Here is a 23,185-nt window from a genome sequence, read left to right as displayed (position 1 = left end):
CTGCAAGACCTAGATTCCTTTCCCCACTCCCCCGTCTCTTTCCTTAGGTGTTTTTTAGCATTATTATTTGTTTTGGGAGGGGAAAAACCATCTTCGCTTCAGTCTTTTGCTAGAGGTCCAGACTGCTTACGTCTGAGCGCCCCTTATCATTTCAGTGAATGGCAATTGCAGCCTTGGTGCTGTTATAGCAATGAAGCTACAGACGTCATTGCCTCCTGTTGGACGTGAGATGTGTCCAAGCATCAGCCCCTTTCGCTTAAGAAAAACTCTTTAACTTCCACGCAGCCGAGAGGCAGGCTTGTCCAAGATCCTGTGGATCCAACACTGTACCGATAGAGTTCTATTTATTTATATATGCCCATACACATACACAGGTGTGCATGTGTATGTGTGTTTGTACATTATGTATATAGAGAGACAGAAAGAGATGAATTAAAGCCGCAGCTATATTGCAAGCTCCTCTCAAATATCCTGCTCGTCAAAGTAGCTCTCTGCATCGTTTTGTTAAAATCAGCCCAGCGGGAAAGCCATCATCAATCAATTTCGGGTAACAAGGAAGACTTGTTGAACACCTTGTTCTCCAGACCCCGGGAAGATGCTGGGCTGCTGGAGCATGGAAGAGCCAGGATTGTGCCCCGAACTTCACCCACTTGGCAGCCGCTGTTCCTAAACCATTTCCCCTCTCCTCCCCTGCCTCTTTGCTTCTCGGACTGAGAAATCTGCTCTTTAAAGTTGATCTGAAGGGGAAAGCAGAGACGAGCTTGTGCATAGTTTGGAGGGTAAGTTGTGTCCTCGCCCCCCCCCCCCAACCCCCTCCCGCCCCCCACCGCGAGTGAATACCCGCTAGCCAGCTTTGAAATCGCCCAGGAACGGGGGCAGGTGGCGGGAGGGGGGACGGGACGCCCTGCGGGAGCGACACATCTGCACCCGGGACCGAAAGGGTTACAGACGGAGCGAGAAAGACGGACCGACCGACTGCGGGGGTACTGACTTCCCGGCGGAGTTTGCCAGGTGCGAGTTATTCGTGAATGTTCCCAGCCGGCTGCGCAGCTCGGCAGCACCGCACCGCACCGCTCCCGTAGGTGCCGGGCGGGGTGGCCGCAGCCCCCCCGAGCCGAGCCGCGCTCCTGCCCGCAGCCAGCCCTGCGCCCTCGCCCGGCCCCGGCCGCCTCCGGGGAGCTTAGGATCCCCGGCTCCCAGAGCACATGACCCTTGCAGGGAATTTAGCCTCCCTGCACCTGCAGGCTCTTGTACATCCCTCCTCCTCCTCTGCTCGGGGTTTGCTTTTTAATCCTCTCATCCACCCCGCGCCCCCCCCCCCCCCCCGCCCATCCATTCAGCTTTTACTTTTTTTTTTTTTTAACGAGAAGGAATCCCAACAGGGAAAATATCAGTCAGATTCCTCCTTTCTCCCTCCCCCCCCCCAATAAAAAAAAAAAAAAAACCAAACCCCCCACCACCTGCTAACATTTGGAAAAACAACAGAGAACTATTGCCTCTCTTTAATTTTCACTCACACACTCAGATGAATGAGCAAGTAAGGGAGAGACCTCAACAGCCCCTTTAGACGTGGGGCTGAATTGATGGGATTGTGATTTGTAGGATTTCTCCACTTAGTCCCTGCCTCCTACTTGCTCTTCAGCCACTCCAAAGTCTCTTCCCCTCTCTTTAAGCAGCGATTTCTTTCACTCTCTCTCTCGCTCCCTTCCTGTGTCTCTCTCTCTCACACTCTCCCTCTCCCTCCACATACACTCATCTCCCCGGAGAGAGAGAGAGAGAGAGGAGAAACTGAACTCCCAAACACCGACCAGATGTCGAAGAAACGCAAAGCCCTGGAGGGTGGCGGAGCCCCGCTCCCCCCCGAGGACCCCAGAGCCTGCTTTGGGGCCGGCGAGGAGCAAGGTAGGGCGGCGGAGGCCTGCAGGTGGCCGGGCGGTTGGTTGGCAGCTGGGAGCCCACTGCAGGGGCGCGTCAGCCTGGCAGCCTCCTGTAGCCCACCAACACTGGGGTGGCTTTGGCAGTTAGGCCAGGCTGCACACACCACCGGGCTCAAACTGCAGGGCTGCACCCACTGCACTGACACTGAACTTCTGAGAGGGGAAGGGCTAAGGGGGGCAAGGGGTGTGGGATGGTGGCTGAGGTGGTCCAGGCTCCCTTCCCCTCTACAGTTTGTCCCTGGCATGGGCATAGCCACGATGCCTCACTGATTTATAGCTTGTGTGCAGATCTGTTTGCAGGTTGATCCTAGCTTGGGCAGCGAATGAGCTATAGGCACCTAAATATACATCGTGGTTTTGCGTGGGTCCAGTTTCCTTCAGCAAGCCCCCGTCCCTTGTATGAATTTGGTTGCGTCATGCTGAGGCTTCAAACGCTGCACTTGCAATGCGCTTTGCATCCAGCTAAAGTTGGTTTTTCCTCAGCCTTGATGCTTTGCTGTAATTTTCAAACTCCAAGTATTTGTGGTGAAAGCTACTCTGTACTTTTTGACAAGATAATATCAATGTAGCAGCCGAGTGGTGTAAAATCAGCAATGCACACAAGTGTGAAGGAGTTCTGCAGCCGGATTTCTTGTTGTTAAGCCATCCCAGTGGGTTCCCTTCCTTTGTGTGTGTTGTGACTAAGTGGGCCCAGATGAACCAGGCTGAGCTACAGGGCTCTGGGCTTGTGGCTGTAATGCAGAGCGGAGAGGAAAATGCCGTTTTGATTTAGAGCAGTGTTTCAGGCTGTTTCAAATGACTCTGGAGGCTATGGTGGGAGATGGTGGGGGTGCGGTGGGTTTGAATGACAATGTGAATATGTCTCTGTGTGTGCTTGAACTCACAAGTGCGGTGCTTTTGCCTGGGCAGGTATACACAGAGCAGAGAGGGATGGAATGAGTGTGTTCTCCAGCACGGAGTCTGTGGCCCTTTATGTGAAGGATCATAACATCAGAAGTCACCCAGATCATGAAATTCACTCACCACCATGGATGTTTTTGCTTTTTGCAAGGATATGTCTCCAGCACAGTGGCTGGTGTGCTCTTCTGGTTTCATTAGAAAGGAGCACTGGTAGTGATTCACCATTTCTCTCAACAGATATAGTTTAGGGTTTATGTGGTTGTTGGTTGTAAATTGCTTGGCTCTCCCCCAAGAAAATAAGATCCACATTCATATTTTCTTTTCATTTCTCTGCTTAAGACCAATCTTGACATGGGAGGGACATTTTCAGACCCTGTGAAGGACTTTATTTGCATGACAGAATTCAGTGTTTTTGCAGTGTGGGATTTTGCTGTTACTAACCTGGAAAATCTTACCTATTTGTCAGCCATAGAGAAGGTTAAACACAGAAAGGGCATTCAGCAGAGACCTGGAAGTTGGCTGTAGAGTACATGTAATTTTAATTTAAATGTATGCCAACAGTGGGTGTAGGAGCACCTTACACGTTATTGTGATTCAGTGATGTGTGCCTGATTTTAATATTTTAGAATGCCTTTTATTTTATTTTATTTACAATAATATTCCCTTTAACACTTCTGGTTATGTAACAAGAAACAGAAGACAAAAATACAATTTTAAAACAGGGTTGGTTTTCCTTTATTTCAGTATGTACAAATAAAGGGAAATTGAAAGAGAAAAAAAACTTAATAAAGCATTGATGTGTATTTAAAGAGAGTAAATAAGGTATCATTTCCCTGGTAAGGGGACACAAGGTATTTTGTAAATCAAACTGATTGAAAACCTGTGCTTGCACCTAGGTAATCCAGGCTCGTGTCATCTTTGCCACAGTAAATTATGAAATTAAATTATGACTGTAGTTTTATTTCTGAACTCACATTTATTTCTGTGAACTTCTGTTTATTTTCTCCCTCCGATTTTACAGGAAGGAATGTTGCTTGTTAATTACATTGGCTGTGCCTACGTAACTGTAGAAACCATTAAGGGTGTGCAATGTATCACAATGTTGTAGGAAATGTATTTTGTGTGAAATGGTGGATGTGAAGCTTTCTTAAAGCATGAGATGTACAGGTAATTTTTTTGGATTAATGTGAAGTATTTCCCTACGAAGCACTGCTCTTACAGCAGGTTTACTACCTCTGTGGAGAAGGCATACTAGTTCAAAGGGAGACTGCAATATTTGCCCAAAAGTATGGAAAAGCCATGTAACTCCTGGGGTTTAGTGTTAAAATGTGTGTGCATTGGGAGCAGGGAGGCGGGGAAGGGGAAATGGGCATTAGTAAACCAAGGGAAGAAAGTAGAGAGCTCAGATTTCTGGAGGCTGCCAAATCCTGTATTCCTGCAGAAGCCAAAGGCAGAAGCCCTGCTGTCCTCGGCTAATGAGGTGACTTCTCTCAGTGACAGAAGTGTGAGTGCATGAAAGCCTGGATCCAGGACTGCCATCTTAAATCTCTGTGTCAGCTGAACAGTGGAGGGCATACGTTGGTTACAGATGAATCTCAGACTGTTCTGAGGGTCCGCACTACTGTTTTTAAGTCTTAAGAGAGTGCAGACTAATTCTTAGCTGCTCCAGACTGTGCTGGATATTTGGCCAACTGAAGTGTGTGCTTGCGGAGTTTCATTCAGCTCTTGTTTATCCTCACTTGGCAAAGCTGTGGGTGGACAGACAGTATGTAGGCCATGATACAGATTTTTCAGACTTCTCTGATGTGGTTTTGTTTTTATTCTCCTTCAAAGTATTTTATGAAGGACTCTCTAATCCATACTTTAACCTTGCCTTTTATTATGGGATCTGATGCTGTGCTTTTGAAGCCTCACTGGTGTAGAAAGAAGGGATGAGAGTACTCGGCATCTCCCACCTTCTCAACAGCGAGAACCTGAACCTGTCAAACTCACGGCACTTCACTACTTGACTTTACTGAAAGGGGGGCTCCTAAGGCTCATTCCCATGATCTGTGGAGACATAGTGGCATTTCCAGGGAGAATTCAGGTTTTTTCATGAGCTTCTCAGAGGTTCCCCTTTCTTTCCATTGACTGTGCATGGGGCCTGGGATAACTACACTCGTTTATTTGTACCAGGCTCAGTGGCAGGAACTCCAGCAAAGCTGATAACCAGATACGGTAGTTCAGTGTCATAGCCAGCATGGAGAAGGTGGGATTTGTCTGTTGAAATGCAGCTCTGTGCACTCCCTTTATAAGCAGGAAGCAGAACATTTCTAGGGAGCAATTCATCTCTTCCTGAAGTGGAAGTCTACATTTAGTCAGCAGAATCAGATCTGAGAAGTGCTGTTTCTGCCAATTATAAATATAAAGGTAGTCCAAACATCTAGCATGGATATAGGCAACTGTATTTCAGCAGATGACTCCTGCCTTTTGACCAGACCTTTCAGGCTTCAATACAAGTCAAATAACAGAGACATTTTTCAGCTGCATTTGAAGCAGAGGTCTTTCCTTCTGGCGATAACCCTTTTCCTCAAAATTGTAGCCCCTCCAAAAAAATAAAAAATCAAGAAGGATCCTGTTTTCTGTGAATTGCTGTTTTATATGAATGTGTTGAAAGTAATGTGGAAGATGTGAAAATGGAGAGTGTTGGTTTAAAACCAGCCAAATAAAATGTGGACACTTCCCAAGACCAAATGCAACATGAATTTGTACCTAAATTATTCAGTAATGCTGCACACAGTTATCCAGCTAGTTCCTGGATATAATGTAATGCAGGATTTTGGAAATTTTCTTGAAGAGACTTTTGAGTATGATGGCTTCAGGGAGGGAAGAATCTCTAAATTCTGATTGGGAGGCTCTCTCTTGATTTTGCTTGCGTATGAAGATAAATAAATGCATTTCTTCTTCCATCTGTGGTCGAGTGGTTCAGAGTGCTGCATGATCTCCATTGTCACAAATATGAGTGGTAGTTGAGATTTTTCTGTGCTTTACAAAATTGGTCTCTCAGTTGAACTCCTGCCTGCCCAAGAGTAACTTGTAAGATGTGATTACTTCGAGTTCAGTAGGACTGGCCACATGTGCATAATCATGTGCAAATGGAAGCGTCTGCCGGATTTTGAGTATCTTAGTTATTACTAACCAAAGACCTCTTGAGGGTCACTTCTACGTAAAGGATACTTCCCTAGGAATACTAGGGGGAGCATTTTATACTAAACTATCCTCTCTGACTAATACTAGACAATTTGCATGTGAGCTTAGCGTTCGCATTTGTCTTGAACTTTGGCATTAAGTTACTGATTGTTATTAAATCTTTATTTAGGGTATTCAGACACAGGAAACCAGGTTCTGTCCTGTTATTCAAGGCTTATATTGATGTAATGGAAATCAGAATTGAACCCTACTTCAGAATTACAATTTCCCCCGATACTCTGTCTTCATCAGTACAATAAAAATTATGGGTTTTACTCCATTTGTTATTTTATCATGCAAGTCAATGCTGGGATTCCTTCAAACTCCGCACACTGTTGTTGATCTTCATGTTTCTCTGATACAGGTGGAAAAGCAAAGCAGTTCTTCCCTTGTGTGTGTGGTTTGAGGCTTCAGTTTCTCCCATACTCACTTTCCTCTACCCTCTATGTCCTGGCCATTCTTTTCTTTCCACTTAGCTTCTGATCGCTGAAGCAAAGAAGCTCTCTCTGCCTCTGGGTCCTGCTCTGGAAGATCTGGCCACTCAGAGTTAAGGTGTTTAGTGACAGAGGCTTACGCATCAGTGAGGGCATGGGAAAGAGAAGGGAATTACTGTACAACCTGGGTTTTGTGCCAATACTGTAACAGCACAGAAAAAAAAAGAGATCTTTTCAACTCTGTCCAGAGTAAAAAGTTTGTGTCACCAAAAAAAGAAAAAGAAATGCAGCAGCAGCTTTTTCAGGGCTTTGTTAATGGAAAATAAACCATTCTTTCCAAAGCTGATTAGCTCAGTGGTTGCTGGTAGTTTCCTGTGTTAGATTTTGATTTTTGATGTCTTTCTCCTGAGTCTGTCAAGGATCTGCTTTCCAAATGCTGTGGATGGGGTCTAACTTTTGGTTTCAGTGACTCAAATTCAGCATGCTGAAAAAGAAGGCAGTTTTACCAACATGCTGCAGCATATATGAAGCTGCAAGCTGCAAATTGAGATGCTAGAAAGATGCAAAACAAGGGAGAATTCAAAATGTTTGGGAAGACAGTGTGGGGACAAGGTATATATGCTATGAAGTAGCATTGTAAGCACTCCCTGGAAAATGTATCTTCCTTGGGTGTTTTTGCTGACTTGCTTTCCCATGGACTGTCTCATAAACAGCGTTGAGGAGCTTTCCTGTTCCCATTTGTTTTGGAAATGTATTTTGCATGTGTCTAAGTGTAAGTATGAGCCTTGTTTGAAATAAAATACAAAGGTTAATGTTTTGTGTTTTGCTGAGTTGGTGTTTCCATGTAGAAGAGGACTTTCCTGTCAGACAATTCAGTAGAGCTTGGTCTTGAGATGCTAGCAAGATGTGAGGTCACTATCTGCATTATAAGGGAAAAAAGCTATCCCAAATGATGTCACAAGGCAGAGGCATAGGGAAATGGGTGATATTTTAAGTTCTTTACATAGCGGCTTTGGTTAGAAAGTGTGACTTGGGGGAATTACTGACTTGTCTTGCAAATAAATTTATCCAAACATTTTAAAAACACAGATGACTTTTTAATGATTTGTGGGAACTTAGATGTTCCAGCTGTGCTGGTCATGTAGCATGTATGGTAATGATATAAACACATAGTGAGTCAGGAATTGAAATTTAAGCAAAAAGCAAGAGAGAAGTTTCTTGAGTAAGTTTTAAAAATGGGACTCTGATGAAATAACCAGCCTTTCCAGGAAGAACATCTCTTGAAGCTTTGTAATAATTATTTGAAACTCTTCTTTGGGCTCCATGAAGTAGGAGAATTACCGTGATGATGGTGCTGTAGCCCTATTTCCATCTGGCTGTGAGTGCAGGGTGTTAGTCCATCCTCCTGGCAGGTGCAAGACTGCGAAGGATGACACTCTGGTGTACTAGTAAGTGTTAGTTCAAGGTTACAGCTTAAGTGTAGTCAAGTCATACAGTTGGCTGTTTGCGCCTTCTGGTTGCTGTCTCCCTACTTAGATAGGCAAGGGTGAGAGAGCAGCTCTAAAAAAGGTCTTCAGTGGAGACATCCTTCCGACTGCACAGTGAGCCTGAGTGGCCTCCCAGAGAGGACTAGGGCTAGCCTTTGGGGAGCCTGGCCCTCATGTGTCTTCAGGTGTTCCCCTGACTTGTAGAGGTCCTGCCTGGGTAATGGAGATCTACCTCCTCCTGACAGAGGAGAAATGCTCTTGATTTAGGATGCCTTGTAAAACTTGCAGAAAAAGCTATATAGGGAGGGCAGTCATAAAGGTGAGAAGACTATAAAGGAAGTGAAATTGAAAATGTGAAAATTAATTAATTAAAAAATTAATTTCTGGTAGAATGAAAATCTGTGTGGATCTCCTGGATTTACTAACAATGTGTACTATTGTGTCTTCCTTTGCCACTCTCTTCTTTCTGTGAATAAATAATGAAGCTCTTTCCCTATTCCTGGTCAGCCAAGGAATGTGTATCTGCCCTTACTATGAAATGTCTGAGGGAGAGTCCTGGTCTCCCTGTTACAGTGTCCACATTTACCTGATCACACTGTGTTGGCAGGAGGCTGCGTTTTATTCAGTATCACCTTGCCATGGCTTCTGAAAATACCTGAGTCCAGTGCTTCTAGGTAGGAAGGGAGAAGTGTACAAGTTAAGTGATATGAAGATCTAGTTGCATTTATTTTTTAAAGGCATTGTGCTGCTAATGTTCAAAACCAGAGACTCTAACCATCTCTAATGAAGCACTTGTTTATGAATGAAGTCATTTTGTGTTTTCACCCTGTGGCCTTTTAAGTTTTTGTACTATTTGGGCGTAATCCTGTTTTTAAGTTACTAGTGATAATGCAGAAACCTTGGCAGCTCGCTGAGCAACAGTTGTGGCTTTATGCTGGAGGAGGAGAAGAGGGACACTGTCTGGCTTTGATGGGCTGGAATACAGTCGGTTTGTGTATTTGTCACTTCAGTCACAGTCTGATGGCTAATAATGTTGATATTTAAGGTGTGCCCACACACTGGGCAGTTGAGCTTGTGTTCCTAAGCTTGTTCCTAGTATGTCTGCTAACATGTGGAATGAGCAGCTGTATTTCGTGTGTCAAGCTGTATTAAAGCCATCCACACTGAGTTTTAGTTGAGTACCGCATCTCAGCTGAGGGGCAGCTGGAAATTGATTCTTACTTTGTTTTTCAGTTAGTGTTGGGCCCAGACATAATACGAGAAAATTAAAAATGAAAACCAGTACATATGGATCAGAAGCAAAGGAGTCATACTTGACAGTTGTATGAAATAATTGTAAGAAATGAGAGAGGAAACATAGATAATCCTCAGATTGTAGTTGGAAATAGATATCTAGCCTTCAAGGGAAGGCTTACTTCAGTTTAGAGACGAAGGTAGAAAAATGGCAGAGTGAAGATATCAAGGCACCTGGAGAAGGCAACCTCTGCATGAGCATAGGCTAAATGTCAGGAGATATCTTCAAGAATATCCCTTTTCCATAATCATTTTAATGCAATTGTCTTAATCTTTATGTAGCTGTTAAGTTAGCATAACAAATATCCATGCAAGATAAGCAAATTGACTGTTCTGCTTGTGATCAGTTCAGCTTTCTAGACCCTGCACATGGAAAATCTGATTTATTTTTCACTTTTAGTCTTTATTCACCTGCATTATTTTTCTGTCATTATATTTCCTTTAGCATGGATACAGCCAAGGTGGGTTTATGCTGTCTATAATTATTACCCAGGCTTTGCTGATCTGCTCTGTGTATTGTTAATCACTTTCTAATTTTATGTTTTGTAACTAAGGATTGCAAATGAGTAAGATCAGATGGTAGGGCTCTGTTTTAACTGCCTATGCAAGTTCTCCAGCTGTCTTTGGAAAAAAATTAAACTGTTTCCAGATATCTTCAAGTTTGTGTGACCTTGCCAGAAGTGGGACTAGGAGCACTCACACATCCAGGCTGTCAAGAAACAATTAAGTAGCCTTCATCCTGCTTTTCAGCTATCTATACAAGACTACAGGAGTGCTTCTAGTGTCTTTCAATGCCAAACCAAACCCAGGCTCACAGAGTGGCATCATGGCTTGTCTGGACAGTGGTAGCTAACAGGTGAATGTGCCTGCAGGGCATGGAGATTATCCTTAGTTGTGTGTGGGGATGTGAGGGCAAGGCTTTCTCCTCTGCTGCTCTTCCTTAGCGTAAGAAAGGCTTGGCTGCTTCTGAAGGTCAGTACCTTTTTGGAAACGCCAGAAATGTTGCACAGACCAATTTTTGCATTGGTTAACTCAAGGGCCTTTCCTTCAGTGTTTTGGGGATGTTGGTAGATACTTTCTTCTCTTTACACTGTGTGAAGAACAGCAGTGTTTTCATGCAGTGGAACTTCTGATTCCAGGCAACAGTGCTGTGGCCCATGTAGGGTTTTGAGGCAAATCATGTGGATTGCATTGGATTCTGGTCATGGTGAATGAAACAGGATAATTAAGATCCATATACTTTTCTGCGTATGATATCTGAACATTGGTTGTTATTATATCACTTGTCCTTTGACTTGAATAGCCTGTTAGCTTCAAAACACATATGCTTACCTTTGCATGGGGAAATCTGAAAATACTTGGGATTTCAGTACCCTATGTGAGAACTGCACACTGAGATTTAGTCAGGGAGTTGAAGGTGCACAAGACAGAAGCATTTGGCTAGATGAAAGGTCTATGGTTGGCACACCAACAGTGGCAGCAGATTTGAAATGATATGTATATAACTGTATGCAACACTTTGATTGGGTTTTGAAGGGCCAAAGTATCTAGATAATCCTCTACATCTTTGCAGCTAATAATGCAAGCAGCTTCTGGTGTGCAGTTTCTTACAGGGTGCTTTTGGCGGATGCCATTCATTGTGCAACTGCAAGCTGGGCCTTAGGTGCTCCTGTGTTTTTTGTTTTGTTTAGTTTTTTTGTTAGGACTATGTTTTCTTGCCTTCTCTCTGTATCACTTCCAGGTAAAAGGAGAGTAATTAGGAATAGGCTGTGCCTCACTGGTTTTTAAAGGTAGAAGGTGTGTGACAATTCACTTTTTTTTTTTTTAATCATTGAAGAATTATAGCAGTCATTTTTAGCTGTGAAACTGCAGAATAAGCAGCAGTAATCTTAAAGCATTATGTATTTTTAATTTGGGATTATAATAGGTTGTGAAGGAAAGAGGAAGAAAAAAAATGTAAAGCTTAATATGAAGGAATATTTAGTTTTATTCAGGAAACATTTTGGCAAAAATCCCCTGGATCTGCACAGAACCTACAGATTTAAGATGTCTTTGCACAGCCAGAGGCTGAGATCATGGCTGTCTAACTACAGTTGGATATTTTCATATCTGCCAAGTTTAGCCTTAAATAAATAAATGAAAAAAGGTCATGTTTCATGCTTTGTTCAAAGTCTTGAAATGGTTCTTATTTAATATTCTAGGGGATAGTGACCTCCCTTTGAAGATACTGTCCTCCTGCTAGAAATCATGCCTGGAACCAAGAAAGTAGCTGTTTAAATGAAGCTATGAAATGTCTGAAGGTACTTTCTGGAATCCCTTAAAATGACCCTGGTTCAAGAAATATGCCCTACTTACTGCCAGGAGTGCAGTCAAGTCAATCACTGGAAATCTATTAGTTGTGGGCAATTGCAAGTGCGTTACCCAACATTAACCCACAAAAAGGAAAATTAACACAGTTAAGAGTAGTTCTTGCCAGAGAAAGAGGAACAAATAGGAGCAGAAGCTGAGTGGGAAGCTTCTAGCAGCAGGAGGGGGGGGACTGTAAAGATCATTTGCTCAGACGTGCTTTTTTATTTCTCCCCCCCCCCCCCCGCCCCCCAACTCCCCAGGTATTTTTCTCTCTCATTTTTTTTAAAGACACAGATGCAAATATACTTAATAGCCACTATCAGACCTGTAACAAGGATCAACTACCCAGGAGGCAGTTTTCAAGGACCACTGTGATCAAGAGTAATGTTTTTACAATGAGGTCATGTCCAAAGGCAGCATCAGCTGATGGTAAGCTTGTACTTGAGCACTGAATTGCGTAGTCTTTCGTAGTCCCTGCTCCAAAGGGCCCACAGTGTAGTAAATCTGGCACACATAGGGCTGTATTTTAAAAATTGCACATTTTATGGTTTTGGCGTTTGGTTTTTGTTTTCTTGAAGTAATTGAACTCTTCCTTCTTTACCTCTCTCTATTTACTCATTTCTTCTCTCACTAGTCCAGCAAGCCAGTTTTGTGCGAAGTGTTTTTCTTTACCTCACAGTATTACTATCAAGTCATGTGTAGACAACCATGAGAAGGAAATCAACAGAAGGGAAGCAGCAGATAGGGCAGAGAGTGTTTTCTGGTAGGCTTGCAAAGAAAGCATGAAGGAGGGGCAAGGAAGTTCTGTCTGCTTACTCCCACCTTCTCTTTTATATACAGTTTTCTGGCACTATTTTCCTTTTCCTCAGAAATGCCCATCTCTGTGATAGATGCATCTGTGCTCTGCAATAACATTGCTGTTCAAATGGCAGGATGGAATAGAACATGTAAGTGAGAGAAAAACACCCAATGCCAAACAAATTCAAGCAGGATTTGGTCAGAATGTTTTGCTTCAAGACTTCTAAGCCACAAAGCTTAGAAAAAAATGTCTCGCCTTCTTGTGCCGTGATCATAGTCATGGCAAACCACGTAGCGTCTTACGTGGCATTTTGTGACCTTCAAAGCAATGACCTCTGTTTCCAAACACGTACAGACTTGAAGTATTTGCAGGCTTGTCATGACTCAGCTTGAATGACACCAGTTAGTTTATGCAAATTAAACTGTGAAATAGGTCATGGTTCATTCTGGTATGGTAAGGTGGTCCTTTGCACTAGGTTGCCCTTTGAGAGTTACGCTTCTTCACCGAGTTTGATATCCCTTCATCTGTTACTGAAACAAAAGTATTTTTTACAGTAACGGTATTAAACATACAGAGATTCTTGCTTGGTTATCCTTTCTTTTCTCTGTTTGAAAATACTTTTATTTAAAAGAAACTAAATGTGTTCAGTATTTTATTCTGCTGTGAAATATCTCTCTTTTACCCCCAAAAAGAAGATGAAAGAAAAGGTCATTCACTCATTAAAACGCTTGCTGAGGGAATTGAGACACCTTTTGCTTGCTGTGAGGGAATATTGTGTTAGGATGGTTGGGATTGTTTGTTTATCTTTTATTGCCCACTAAATCTAATGGAAAGGAAACAAAATCTACCTGCTGATCGTGGAGAGTGATTTACTGGTGTTTTTCTGATTTGGTTTTGGTGGTGTTTGTTGTTTAATTTTTTTGGTTGCCATGCAGGACAATTTATAAAAGGTAATGTGGCTGGGTAGGTGTTACTGAGAGCATACTACAATGGCTATAGTAGTACAAGTTTATTACAGAGGTTTTTTTGACAGGTGGAGCTTTTTGCTACTGGTTGCTTGGAACACAAGTTGAACTTGATTAATAAATATTTTTATATAGATTTTTTGAGAATGGAAATCTAGGAAAAGCTTCCAAACAGGGAATGCTGTGACTCATTTTACAGCTCCCTTCAATGTATTTTGGTGTTTTATGTTGGATTCTTCCCTTTTAGTTTTTTGTTCTAAAATGATCCTCCAAGTTCTCTTGCAGGACACTGTCTGTGCTTTCTTCCTCTCCGATTGTTTATGCTTAATTTAGGAAACCTAAATAAGTGCTATGATAATGTGTAAGCTAATGATTTTCCTTGACCATTTTCTTCCATCCTCCAGATGTCTCTGGAGTACCAAATGGTACAGAAAGTTCATTTTGAAATGAGTGCTGGGCTGGACTGTATAAAGTCCATAACTACTTGGATGTCAGTTGGAGGAAAAATCATGTCAGGTCATCATTGGAAACTGCTGGCACAGCTCTGCTACTCAGTAACTTTTAGCTCTCTTAACCTTTCTCATTTTATTAGAAAATAACAAAGGACATTGAGTAACTCCTTATCTACCTTATGTCCTTGCATAAAAGGGAATGCCATGCTGGTGCTGTTAGAAGGGCTGTTGAACTGTACAGCTGTGGTACTGAGGGTTACTAGAGATGGAATGTCTGAATCATGATGTTTGTAAAGCTCCAGAAGTTATTACTTAAGTCATGCATAAGTTTTTAATATTTGTAATGTTATGCCTACACAATATTAGTACCAGGTTAGGCTTGGGAGGGTGGGGGGTACAGGTGCTGTTTTGGGGTTGATGTATTTTTTTGTTCTTGTTGTTGTGTGTTGGGGTTTTTTTTGTTTGTTTGTTGGTGTGATTGGTAAATGAAGATATTATCTCACAATTCCCTAATCACTGAAGAGCATGAAGACAGCAAGGCAATGTTGAACAAACCCCAATGTCTCTTTATGCTGCCAACACGTTGTATTTGTACCCATTTTTGTATATTTTGCTCTCTTCTGCTTTTTCATTCTGATAAACACTCTTTCCTTGTCCTCTTCCTTCTACCCTCCTCTGCTCAGAACTTGCTTTCTTAGAGCATCAATCATCACTATCTTCTCAAATCTGGAACTTGGTGAGGACTGGGGTTTGGGACTGGCGAAGAAACAGAGATGAGATTTGGTGTCATCTCCATTTCATTCTACAGACAGAATTCTGCTATTTCTTATACTGGTTTGTTTTATTTGGGCTTTTGTATTTTAATATAACTTAAGGAGTTTGTTAGGTAGCAAAAGATGAGAAGCACCTACTCCAAAAAAGCTAGCTCAATTATCCAGGTGGAACAGATGATAGTAAGTGTTCAAAAATGTACTGAAAGAACGGAGGAAATGGTTACAAAAGTGGAGTGTTATATATTTATGTGTGAGTATGTAGTAATAGTAAAAATAATTTGCTATACTTTGTAAGTCCGAAACTTCTCTGTGGAAAAGCTGCTTTTGCCCTTTTTTCTCTTACCCAGAATCCTCAGCTTGACTATTGGTATTGGTTGGCTGCAGGCCAGAACTTCTCAACCTGCCAGAAGAGATGCTTTTAGCTGCAGGAATATGTAGAATATTGCTTGTTTGTTTGTTTTTTTCTCTTTTACTAGGCTGGTAGAAGTCACTACCTTAAATTGATTTAAATTGGTTATTTTAGCTAATACATTGGTAATGAGCCTTTTTTGTTGTTGTTTCCCCCCCCCCCCCCCCCCTCAAATCTAAGTTATTAAATACAGTACTTTGAATTTGGGCATAGTTAGGAATACATTTTTATTTCTAGAATTCTGTGCCATGTCATCAAGGGCAACATTGATATAGTACCTGACATTAAAACACATTCTTGCATAGGGAAAGTTGTTAGAGATATTGCACTAAAATTGTACAATTGGGCTCTGCTTGACTACTCTAGAGCAACAGATTGATGCTGCTTGGGAAAGGGAAATTGGGATGAATATTCATCTGCTGTTCTCACCCTTGCTTGAGCTGATGAGCAGCCTACTATGAATATTCCTGATGTAATGTTTAAGGTGATTGAATTGAATCTGGCATGAGACTTAAACAGTTATTGGAAGAAATCCTTCTCAAATACAGATTTCTTTTTTAATGTTTGCTGAATGTATTTTTCTGTAATAAACATTTACAGCATTCAAGTGCCTTCCGTTGTCTTTCGTGGAAGTTTCACATTTCAGACACTTACATGTGTTGTGAGAGTCCTTTCACCACAGGAGGCAAATTACCCTGATTATTGTGAGTGGGCTTCTTTAGGAGCTGCAGGCAGGCTTTTTCTATAGTTTGGCAGTTCTACCTTCACATTAGTCTGGGGGTCAATTACTGTGTGAAAGCCTGGCTTTCAAATTTTCCCAAACTTGCTTTTTCTCATCATTTTTATTTTACTGCCTCCAGTAGTGGGTCATTTATCTTATGGTAGCTTGAACACATATCTTATCTCAAGGTTACTGACTTCTGCTTCTTGTCTAAGCAGCAGGCAGTTAGTATAAACAAACAACCCCTTACCCTTGGAAAATCCTTTGGACCTCCTTGGGTGGAAGGGGAGGGATTTAAGAGGGGAACAGGATTCTTTGTTTTTAAATAAAATGGACATTTGGGACAGTTCCAGTCAACAGGAGATGTATCTCCCAGCACTACGATCTGCTGGAGGAATACTGTCACTGATTAAAGCACTGAGCAGCTATTGCTTCAAGAGAAGAGACTGCCTGTATTAATTTTGTTCCCTTCATGTTTTCATATGTATGCAGGGATCAAAGAGGTAGCTTCTGTCAGCTGTTCATGGCAGGACACCACTGGGAAAGAGAAGACTAGATGCATCTCATCTTAGGTTATTTAGGTCTTTTTTACATCCAAAGAAGAGACCAAAGACAGCCTGAGAAATGCTACATGGTGTTCCCTGGCCATGGGCTATGTAGGAGGGTTGGCTTCCATTGTGTTCCAACAAAAAGAAAGCTGGGAGTAAAGTTTTTTGCAAATTTGTAAAAGGCAAATATTTTCTCTGCTTTTTGCCAACATTATGGCCAACTTGCCTGCAATTTTTAGGTTGAAGCCAAAGAGCACATTCTCTCAGCAGCCTTCTCAAGTAACCTCTCCACCTGTAGCAGCCTGCTTCATTTGAGTGCCATTCTGGCCTTTTGTGTTGAGACGTACACAATTTGTCAATGAAAGCTTTTGGGACATTGCTAGTTATGAAGTGGCAGGACACGAGTCGGGCATCAGCCAGTGTCCAATTATCTTTCATTTGCTGATAGCTTTCTATGGTGAAGCTCCTCCTCAGGATCTCTTTCCTATCAGGTTTATGCACAATCCAAAGTGAATGTTTATTACAACAGAGTAGTAAAAAAAGTCCCAACTAGAGGGGCTTCAACTAGACTATCACAGAATGCTACATCTTTAATTTGCTGCTAACAGTCTTCATAGGATTTTTTTCACTAATAGTTTTAGTAGTCCTTGTTACTTGCACAAGTTTTCTCTTTCAGTTTAGTTCCTACTAGGGCACAGACACAAGCTACAGTTAGGTGAGAGGTCTGTGTGGTGTGAAATATGAAAGAAGCTTGATAGGGAAGAAATGGGATCTCCAGTTTCATTGAGGTAATGTGGTCACAGAGCAGACAGGTTTCTCCATCCCAGAACCTGCTCATGCCCCTGCATATAGCTCTTGCTATATGTACAAAAGGCAGTCAGTTCTAGGGGCTTTGCTTTCAGCAAAGCCTGACATGCAGAGCTCTCTTACACTTCCTGAGATTCTTGTGTGCCAAAAGCCTTCCTGTTTTACAGTGATGTCTAAAGGCTGCTTGGTAGTTCTGCTGGAAATATATGGTTCCTAGACTTCTGAATGACAGTTTCTCCAGTGGGCTATTTTTCTTTCACTCATTAATAAAATTACTTAGTTGCCTGCAGAGATTCCCCATCTGTGGGTCTGTTACCGTTCATTTTCCAAAAAAAGGAGGGGATGCCATTCTCAGATGTTCTTGGGACCCAGCAGTCTTTGCTGTAAGTCACAGCCCTCGTAGGTGCCATTATCCCAAGTGCTCTACAAACAGAACTCATTTAAGTGTCTTCTAAGGGTCTGCAGCTCAAAGCAGAAAATCTGATAATAAAGTGAAGGTAAAGCTATATTCTAGATATATCTAAGTCTTTCTCAAAGTGCATTCCAATGTAACTGTCTTGAGAAGAAAACAACGAAATAGCCACTATGAGTTGGTTCCTTTTTTAGGAGTGGATGTGGGTTTGGTCCACTCTGTGTGAAGCAGAAATTCTGTGGTTTAATGCTGAATTTGGAGACTTTTCAGTATGTGGGATGCTGAGGTTTATGTTCTGGTTCCATATTCAGGGAGGAGTTTGCACCAATTCTTCAGGACTGGCATAAGCTCCCTTTTAGCAGTATCACCACGAGTGGTACTGAGGAATGTGTCTGGAGCAAAGGGTAGACATGAACTCCTGTTCTGCATCTGGGGAGAGAAAGAGAAGTGGTTTAAAGTGACATTTAACTGGCAGAGGTCTTTCATAAAATTTAAACACCTCTGTGAGCAATAGCAACCTTCTGCCCTGGCTGGGGGAATATTGTTAACATTTCCTGAAATGCCAGAAGTACTTAAGCCTTGCTTTTGGTCCTTCTTGCAAGTGCAGCATGCTGCTTTAAGCAACAATTTTGAGATCCCTAACAACAAAGCAGTTTGTCTTCTTTTCTTCTGTGTTTTGGCTGGCCTGCCTTTTATACACTGAAACCACAGGCCTTGCATCTCTTTTAGACCCCTCTGTCCTGAGACTGCATTTTGAGGGGTTTGCCCCAAACATTAGAATAGTCCCTTCTTCCTTTTTTACCTATGAACTGAAAGTAGAGTCAGGTGAGGTTTTGAAGCATAGGTCTTTTACTAGATTAAAAAAATTCTTTCTTTGTACCCATTTGCCTGAACACCAATCAGTCAAAGAATAGTGAAGTGTGAAGTTAATACCCAAGAAAGAAACCTGCGGTGTCCACTAATCTCAGTGGGTAGTTTGTGGTATGCTCCGTGTTGCAAAACGCTTCTTGGCCTTGGCTGTGCTGGGTACAACACTGGACTGCTTGAGACCTGATTGCTGGAAAGAGCAGCAATATAGATCCTCCTTCTGTGGGGCATATGGCAGTGTGAAATGAGAAGATCAGGGGTGGAAAACAAATCAGTGTTAGGTAGGGAGAAGCAAAAACAATGGTCTATTTGTGAGGAGGGTATTGCCAGCAAGGCTGACTGGGGCATCTGGGGCTGAGATGGGGTGTATTTGACTGGCTTGAGTTGGGAGATCAAACAGTGACAGCTGCTTCCCATATTTTTCTAATGCGGGAGAAGGGATGAAGCATGTCTGTGTTCGTGTGGGAGAGCAACAGAGCTCAGAGGATTGATTACAATGCTTAATATGTGAGCGCAGTGTTTGTGTGCAAGCCTGCAAAGGAGTGTTTGTGTGAAAGGACGTGTGTGTGAGAGAGCTTGTCTAGCTGGTGTATGCACGTATACAAGGGAGATTCTCGATGCTGTAGTAAGAGAGAACCTGAATATATTGTGTAGGTTGGGAAGTTTTGCTGTGATTTTCATATGTTTTTTTTGTTAAAGCTGATGTAACTTCCTTCACTGTAGAACTACAAGTGGTGCAAAACATGTATTTCCCCATTGAAATGTTTTTTTCCTTCAAATATTGTAAGTTCTTGAAAAGTCATTATTTTTAATAAAGCATTCTGTCATAGGACGTAAAATTTTTTCTTCTGATATTCTGAAGTACAATGAAGCCAAGTTTTGCAGTACATACCTAAGTCATAGCACATAGAAGGCACTTAATATGTGGACCATTAGAGCATACTTTAGGTCATGTTATAGCCAAAGGCTGTGACTTAATTTACCCAAAAAGTATTGTAATCACGTTGAAATGCACTTCCTGAACTCTTAACTGGGTTTTATGTGCTGTCGGTTTTTTTTTTTTTTTTTGGTTGGTTGGTTGTTATTTTGTTATTTATCTTGTTTTGTTTTTTTTACATTAAGAAAGCAGTCAAATATGTGCATTTATTGGGCATGATGGAGAAGAATCTGATATTGCTGACAATCTGTTAAGAAATTCTGGTTCTATCCAGAATTTTCCAGTCATGTTATAAAGTATAGATGTACATAGTAGTATTTTGCTTATCTAAATTACTGAACCAATAAATAAAGGATTTGGCCAATACTGCTATCCTTAAAAATTACTGGGGAGAAAGATCAGGATTGTACCAAAGCTTAGGACTGCCTCACAGCTGTGCTGCTCAGCCAGAATACTTTAGAAGAGAAAACCAAAATATATGAAATTTGGACAAAATCAGTTTGATGTTACTCTATTTTGTTGTATTCTGTTTTGTGCGTTTTATCCTCCTTTTCAGACCTGCTGTGCTCTTTCTCCTCATTCATGGTCAACACACTGAACTCATTCTGGGAAACCTTCTACACAGTCCCTGAATTCCTCTAGGTATAGCACAACATGTTCTTCAGACATTTTTCTGCTGATCCTTTTTTATTTTATTTTTTTTCTTACAACAGGGCAACCTTTGAATTTTCTCCTCTACAATCAGAGCTCACTGCAACAAAGAAGACTTCTATGAAAAATTAAAACTCCATGCTAGCAGTAAGAATCTAGCTGCAGACATCAGTCTAGGAGCAGTTGGTTGGGAGTAGGAAACTGAACATTTTTTAAGGATGGCCTCACTTTGGCTCTCAGCGTGCTGAACACATTGTAAACTTTTTTATACTAATAGATATAAAAATAGCATGCCAAGAACAGCCAGAGAGAGAGGTGTTGAGCATGAAGTTAGGCTATTCTTTTTAACTTATTAGATAGTCTGACACATAAGGGTAATGTGTTCTGCTGCAGTCCCAGTGCTCCCCCCTGAGCTTTATCCTGCAAAGCAGGGAAAACTGTTCAGTGGGAAAATGCCAGGTTGGAGTTGGGTGCTATGGAGAAGTCACCTGAGGGGGTCCATAACTTCCATTCTGTGCTGCAGGATCACCCTTGCATGCTGCCAGGAGCAGTCAGCTACTGGAAAAACTATTGTAGTTGAAAGGTAGGAGGAAAGGACTCAAGTATTCACGTCTGAAAGAGTCGATGCTGGACAGCTAGTGTAAATAACCCTGCTGTCTCAAGTGGTCTTGGACTGCTTCTTATCCCAAAGAACAGGCAAGCAGTTCTTATGTGGAGAAATAGAATTAGAGGGGCAGCTCTTGATACCTGTCAGCAGGGGATTGATTTATTCTCTGGAGCAGAATGATTGCTCCTATCTGGTTTGAGTAAATACTCTCATTGTGCGTATTTAGTACTTTTGATTGATACTCAGCTCTTGATGACCTCGGTGCAAGTACAAGGGGGAGAAACTTGTTGAGTTGCTTTATGCTGGTGGAGGAGACAACAGGGAATTGGGAAAAAGAAAAGGTTCATCAAAGAAACAATCAGTGCATTTGGTGCTATTGCATGGCAGTGGTGCCACAAGATGCATCTGTTCTAAAAACTACGTATTTACTAAAACACTTCTGCCTTTTGTTCTGCCTTATCACATACTTGGATTGGGAGAAAAACAGCCCTAGGTATGAGTGCTTGGTATTGCCAGTTTGTTGAGGCATTCAGCATTTGTTGTACCATTTTGCTCCAAGTCTACCACAAGGTCCCAGTGAAGGATCCATCTCCAGAATCCTATTTTAAAAAGAGGTGGGACACGTGCTGCTGCCTTCCTTCTCATTTCTTCCTCTAAGCATTAACCACTACTTTCTCCCTGTCCCTCTGGTACCCATTTTATCTTCATGTTGAAAGAGGCCTAGCATCTAACTTCTTGACAGAAAGCGCAGGTGATCAGAGTTAGCCATTACAGAGGGGATGGGGGTGTTTTGGGTGTGGTCCCAAACCCAACCTGATTATAGAAGTGCTCTCTGGTATTTTAAGTCACCACAGAAAGTAACCAATCCCACATGCACAAAAAGCATTCCTATATTAGTTGGGAGCATGTGAATTCAATGGTAGTTGTCGTGGCATAATGTCTGTTCCAATTGATGAAAACTGAAGGGAGCACTGAGATTATAAAAGGTTTTGAAATTATTCTGGTCTTCCGTTTATAACTAAGAAGCTTTCAAAACTCACTTGCTATTGGCAGTCTCTCTGACAGCAGTTGGATTCTTCCTCCCTCCCCAGACTCAAAAGGTGCAATCTCCAAAACACAATGGAAGTGAGTAATTTTTTCTTGTATTTTGGTGGGTGCTGAAATTCATCTGTGCAGGTGGTGGGGTTTGTTTAAATTACTGATTTATTCAGTGCACTTTGAATCAGACCCTTCTTGCTTGTTTTAGAATGTTTGGGAAGGAATATGCGTTGCAGAAACAGTTATTTAAATGCTGAAAAGTGGGAGCGATTGAAACATGCACTGCAACTTTTGCCAATTGTCTTGAAAAAACCTTGGAATATCTAACGCAGTATTAAGTTGTTCCACTGTACACATCCTGTTCCTTTTATAGCTTACTTATAAACACTTCAGCACTATTTCATAATTCATAGAATTTATATGATCTTACATGCACTGTTGCTACAACCTTTCTTTAGGGTTTTGGATTGCACTAGGGTCTGTTACTCTAAAGAGCTGCTTTGTCAGATGGTGCCTGGGAAACCTGGGGCTACTCATTGCCTGAGTCACTGGCTTGTTTTGTTACATGTTCTAACCTGGGCTTCAGCTTCCATGAAAGCTCAGCTGGAGCCCACTGGCTGAGCTGAGCAACCTCCGGCTTGCTCATGTGGAAAACTTGCTTTGATGCTAAATCAAATTTTTACCTATGGTTTTTGACATGATTCAGCCCCCACGATTTAAAGCAACTGAAACCCATGTGAAGATGGTATGATGGTGTTTCCCTGTACCTGTGTGGATCTGTAGTGTGCACTTGTCATGTACTGCAACACTTCTTAGGATGTGAGAGGCATCAAAGAGCTGTTCTCATTTTCTTTTTTTGGTGTAAAGTTGTTTTGACCCTTAATTGCTAAGTTATTCTGTGTGCATCCATGTTATTGGAAAGTCAGATATAACTGATGGAGGGAAAACTCATTTTCTGTTTTTTTGTTTCCTAGTTGTCTCATCACCAGTATAGCTAATTTTAGGTTATTTTGTACCTTTTTGTCGTTTACTCTTGCTTACGATCTCTCTGGCTGTGTTTAGTTACTGTGCTGTGATTAATGGTGGTGGTCTGGGAGACTTAAGTGATACCTCATTTGAGTGTGTAGTGTTTTGTGTTAGAGGACTGATTCCTTGTAGGGTCTGACTTGTTTCCTTTCACTATCAGGCAGTATGCAAGTTTCTGTTCTCTAAGCTTTTAGGAGTAAGCGTTTTTAAAATCACACATAAAAATATTTTATCCTAGCTGTGGCATTGGCCCCCTTCACGGTATCTGAAGATACGCTGAAGTTCTGGCATAGATCTGAATTCTGCAAAGTTTGGGTGGGAGAGTGGGGACTTCGTCTGAAATCACCAGACCTTTGATTGATAATAATACACAATTGTACTTCATGCAGATTGGTTTTGGCCCTGACATTGAAAATCTTGTGGCTCTTTTATTTTCTTTTACCTAAAAATACATATTTTAAAACATTTAAGAGGAAAACTGAAGTCATAGAATCATAGATTGGTTAGAAGGGACCTTAGGTGGGAATAGGTTTCAATTGATTGGA

At 41.8% G+C, this 23,185-nt stretch overlaps 1 protein-coding gene across 3 annotated transcripts in view; it reads left to right on the top strand.

Annotated features, from left to right (window-relative positions):
• Window positions 1-216: 216 nt before the first annotated feature.
• The window catches only part of PDE10A (phosphodiesterase 10A), a 369,055-nt gene continuing 346,086 nt past the window's right edge, over window positions 217-23,185 (top strand). Inside the window, exons 1-3 of one of the 3 annotated variants that reach the window (XM_061378678.1) lie at window positions 245-374; window positions 585-779; window positions 1,677-1,902. In XM_061378678.1, coding sequence (XP_061234662.1) covers window positions 1,812-1,902 — 91 coding nt within the window. In that variant the 5' untranslated portion in view covers window positions 245-374; window positions 585-779; window positions 1,677-1,811. Of the gene's footprint in view, window positions 780-1,440; window positions 1,903-23,185 lie in introns of those variants that run through there. The other 2 variants (XM_061378676.1, XM_061378677.1) reach the window with 2 other exon arrangements.

Source organism: Neopsephotus bourkii, unplaced genomic scaffold (genome assembly GCF_033783945.1).
Source record: "Neopsephotus bourkii isolate Nb327-2 ecotype Australia unplaced genomic scaffold, CSIRO-AGI_Nbou_v1 NB_1767, whole genome shotgun sequence".
Lineage (NCBI taxonomy): Eukaryota > Metazoa > Chordata > Aves > Psittaciformes > Psittacidae > Neopsephotus > Neopsephotus bourkii.
The sequence above is the reverse complement of the archived record's forward strand: the minus strand, read 5'-3'. Positions and strand labels throughout refer to the sequence as shown.